Here is a 646-nt window from a genome sequence, read left to right on the forward strand (position 1 = left end):
CTGAAAATTGAGGCCCGCAAAATGGAGGAAAGCAAGAAAGGCTTCCGAATGGTAAAAAACCCAGATGTGGACACAAGCTTCTTGCCAGACAGGGAGAGGGAGGATGCAGAGAATAGACTACGAGAGGAACTAAGACAGGTTAACTGCTTTTAATGTTTTTCCTCTATTTATCCCTTCTGTTATTCTTTTTCTCTCATTTCCTTTGCATCATACTCTCTTTCATGGTTGGTTTATCATTTTCATATAATGTTGTGTATGTTACATATTTTTTTCTCATAGAAAAGCTACTACATAGAATCTCATATAAATGGTTCTGTTGTTAAAAATTCTCTCAGGCATAGTTATTTTCCACAAAAAGTGAGACACTCAGGCAAGATAAGGCAAGGAATATGCCCGTTTAGTTAAGGAGTAGTCAGTGATAGTCAATACATCTCAAACGGTGCAAGTGTTTTTGCATTATGATTCAATCAGATGTTCATAATGCAAGTGCAATTACCCATCTATATCATAGAAGTATAAGGTATGATGTTATGTTATTGATGTCAGTACTTGTTTTTATCACAGCATTGTTTCCTTGATATACTTGGCATTTGCAAATACATGCAATCACAGACAAATGCCTGCATATGTGAAAGCAGAGAGATAG

At 36.1% G+C, this 646-nt stretch overlaps 1 protein-coding gene across 1 annotated transcript in view; it reads left to right on the forward strand.

Annotated features, from left to right (window-relative positions):
* Window positions 1-646, forward strand: part of LOC119588606 (protein FAM50A-like) — a gene marked incomplete in the record, with an annotated part of 10029 nt that overhangs the window by 4924 nt on the left and 4459 nt on the right. Inside the window, 1 exon segment of the mRNA XM_037937248.1 lies at window positions 1-138. Within this exon segment, the coding sequence (XP_037793176.1) occupies window positions 1-138 (138 nt within the window).

The sequence above is a fragment of the Penaeus monodon genome, chromosome 24 (genome assembly GCF_015228065.2).
Source record: "Penaeus monodon isolate SGIC_2016 chromosome 24, NSTDA_Pmon_1, whole genome shotgun sequence".
NCBI classification, from domain to species: domain Eukaryota; kingdom Metazoa; phylum Arthropoda; class Malacostraca; order Decapoda; family Penaeidae; genus Penaeus; species Penaeus monodon.